The sequence below is a fragment of the Eimeria acervulina genome, genomic scaffold (genome assembly GCF_000499425.1).
Source record: "Eimeria acervulina Houghton genomic scaffold, Eah_scaff343, whole genome shotgun sequence".
Taxonomy (NCBI): Eukaryota; Apicomplexa; class Conoidasida; order Eucoccidiorida; family Eimeriidae; genus Eimeria; species Eimeria acervulina.
Window position 1 is genome coordinate 1 of NW_013549868.1, and position 2,322 is coordinate 2,322.

The 2,322-nt window shown below is 51.3% G+C and overlaps 1 protein-coding gene across 1 annotated transcript; it reads left to right on the top strand.

The window, feature by feature from the left end:
• Positions 1–90: 90 nt before the first annotated feature.
• EAH_00033980 (BTB/POZ domain-containing protein, putative) lies at positions 91–816 on the top strand (the record flags this gene model as incomplete). The annotated part of the gene is made up of 2 exons (XM_013395832.1): positions 91–315; positions 586–816. Coding segments are annotated over 2 exons (456 nt in total), but the record flags the coding sequence as incomplete, so codon positions are not given.
• Between the last annotated feature and the right edge of the window lie 1,506 nt (positions 817–2,322).

Below are 2,322 nucleotides of genomic sequence, written 5' to 3' on the forward strand. Positions count from 1 at the left end.
CACTGTGCAGCTCCCTTCGAAGTTCTATCAGCAGCTGCTTCTGCCTACACCCTTAAAGGCAAGCACACTTTGCCTGTGCGTCAACTGCAGGTACTGCAGAAAATGCTGAACGGGCCTTTCCGAGAGGCAGAAGCTACGGACATACACTTAACCGATATTTGTCCGTATGCTGCGCACCAAATGCTACTTTTTATCCACACAGATACCTGCGAAGTACTCAAACAGCTTCATCGCACAGATACATTCGAGGAAAAAAGACAGCGTAGAGAGGCTCTTATGGGCCTCATCTCGGCGGCAGACAAATATGATGTACAGGTTAGGCAACTCGCAAAACTGTTCTGGCAGATCTGCAAACATCTTGGCTTTGACACCTGGCACGAGCCCGTGACGCAGCCACAGAGACGTAGGAGCTTTCTTCGAAGCAGTGCCCTCAGCAGCCTCTGGGTCTCTTGTGTCTCGAGAGAGCTGAGCACGGCAATATCCCCCTGTAATTGCGCCTCACTTGGCTATTCACAACTAAAAGAATGCATAAACCCGGAGAGAGATAATAATCCCGGATCGTTTGCGGTGGTGGGTGTGTGCAAGGGGCTTAAAGACGAGTGTGAGCATCAGCTAGCGGCTTTGGTGGACGAAGATTCCGTTCTTGATGTGCTGCTTTTCGCGGAGTCAAGGAACTTTACTCGGCTTCTAGACGCAGGTGATGACTCAACGTGGGGCTTTGTGAAGCGCCCTAGCAGCAGCAACGCCTTGAGTGTAGCCTGGAAGGAAGGAGCAGCGGGCGCAGCATCCCGGTTGAACTACTTTGTGTCGCATTAGACTAACTGAGCCGCTTGAATCGTTCACATGCAGTCCTGAAAGATACAAAATGCGAAATGTGGAAGCGTCCCGTCTTAAGCTATGGCCCCACTTTTGTGTTTTCTCTGCGGTTCTCCACAGGCCAGAAGCTGTTGCAAGGAATGCCAGCACTTCGGCTGTGGGCTAACTGGCGAAGCAGACCTAACGGCCTTCCTAACCAGCTGGCAGCTTGCGAAACCCGAGAGAGCACGGGAGAAAGTTGCAGTAACTGGGGAGGCACTGATGGACCCGAGATGGTGTCCGTTTGCGCCGAAGCCTCTATCTCATAGTTCATAATTTTACAAATTGCAGAGATGGTTGTGGTGTCGGTAGCCAGCCTGGCATTCGGCCACCTTCCGTCAGGAGAAACTGTGTGCTTTCCCCTGAATTTCAACGGTGTCTCTAGCTGAGGATTTCCATATATTCCAAATAGCGCTTTAGGGGGTTCCTCGTGGTTTATTGATAGACGCTTCTCAAGGGAACAACCATCGGCACTTCGCTTTTGAAAACCTTGGATGCGCGCACATCAACAAGGAAAAAATAGATAGACAGGAGAGCCGCGATGACGAAGCACATAAACCAGAATCCCCGAAGGCCTAAATACAAGGACGAAACCGCATATTTTGAGTTCGACAAACTATGAAGGAAGGCTGTGAGGGTCAGCACCATAAGCGGCGTATATGGGTAGCCCAGTGAGCTGAGACAGACTGGCGTCTAGAAAGAACAAGCACGCATTGAGGCCGAGAGCAGAGCCAAGCTCCTGCCGCTGGACGACCTTCGTCATTTGAGAGGTGCAGCAGATGTACCTGCGGGAGATGCACAATAAAGCAGGAAGTCCACATGTTGCCCTGACTGCAGCGGCTGGTGCCTTTCACACTGGGTAGGAATGCACAAACTGCTACGCCCAGCAACGAAAGCCAATTTTGTATGAGACAAACGCTGTTAGCACCACCCTTTCACCGGCCTGAACAAACCGTACAGCAGTGCGCCTCCGCAGACTTGAACAATCAATAGGGAGAGTGTCGTGTAGATGCGATAGATTATTCCCTACGTGAAATCAGAAGAAGGGGAAGAGCCTCGCTCAACGCCAAGGTGGGAAAGCAGAGAAGGCTGGACGGTAGGAAGATCACGTGCAAGCTGAGCTGGAGATGAAAACCACAGCAATTTGGCTGACCCAGAGAAGCCACAGAGAGCAACAGGACAAGAATATTTGATGCATGCTTGGTCTCCTTGGCAGTGTGAATGAAGTTCTAGTGACGCTCGTTGCGACCATACCTACCGAAGCGTGTGGCCAACAGAGGTGCAAGGAGGCCTGTGCATATACAAGTTTGAATGCGTGGGGGTCCCCCGTCTAGCAGACAATACCTTCAGCAGCTGCACAGCGTGGATAAGTTTCTCAACCTATTTGCTTGGCCAAGCTGCGTTTCTCACCAACCATGACGACTCCAATGAGCGTAACGAGGATGTTGCTTTGAGAAGGCTGGAAAA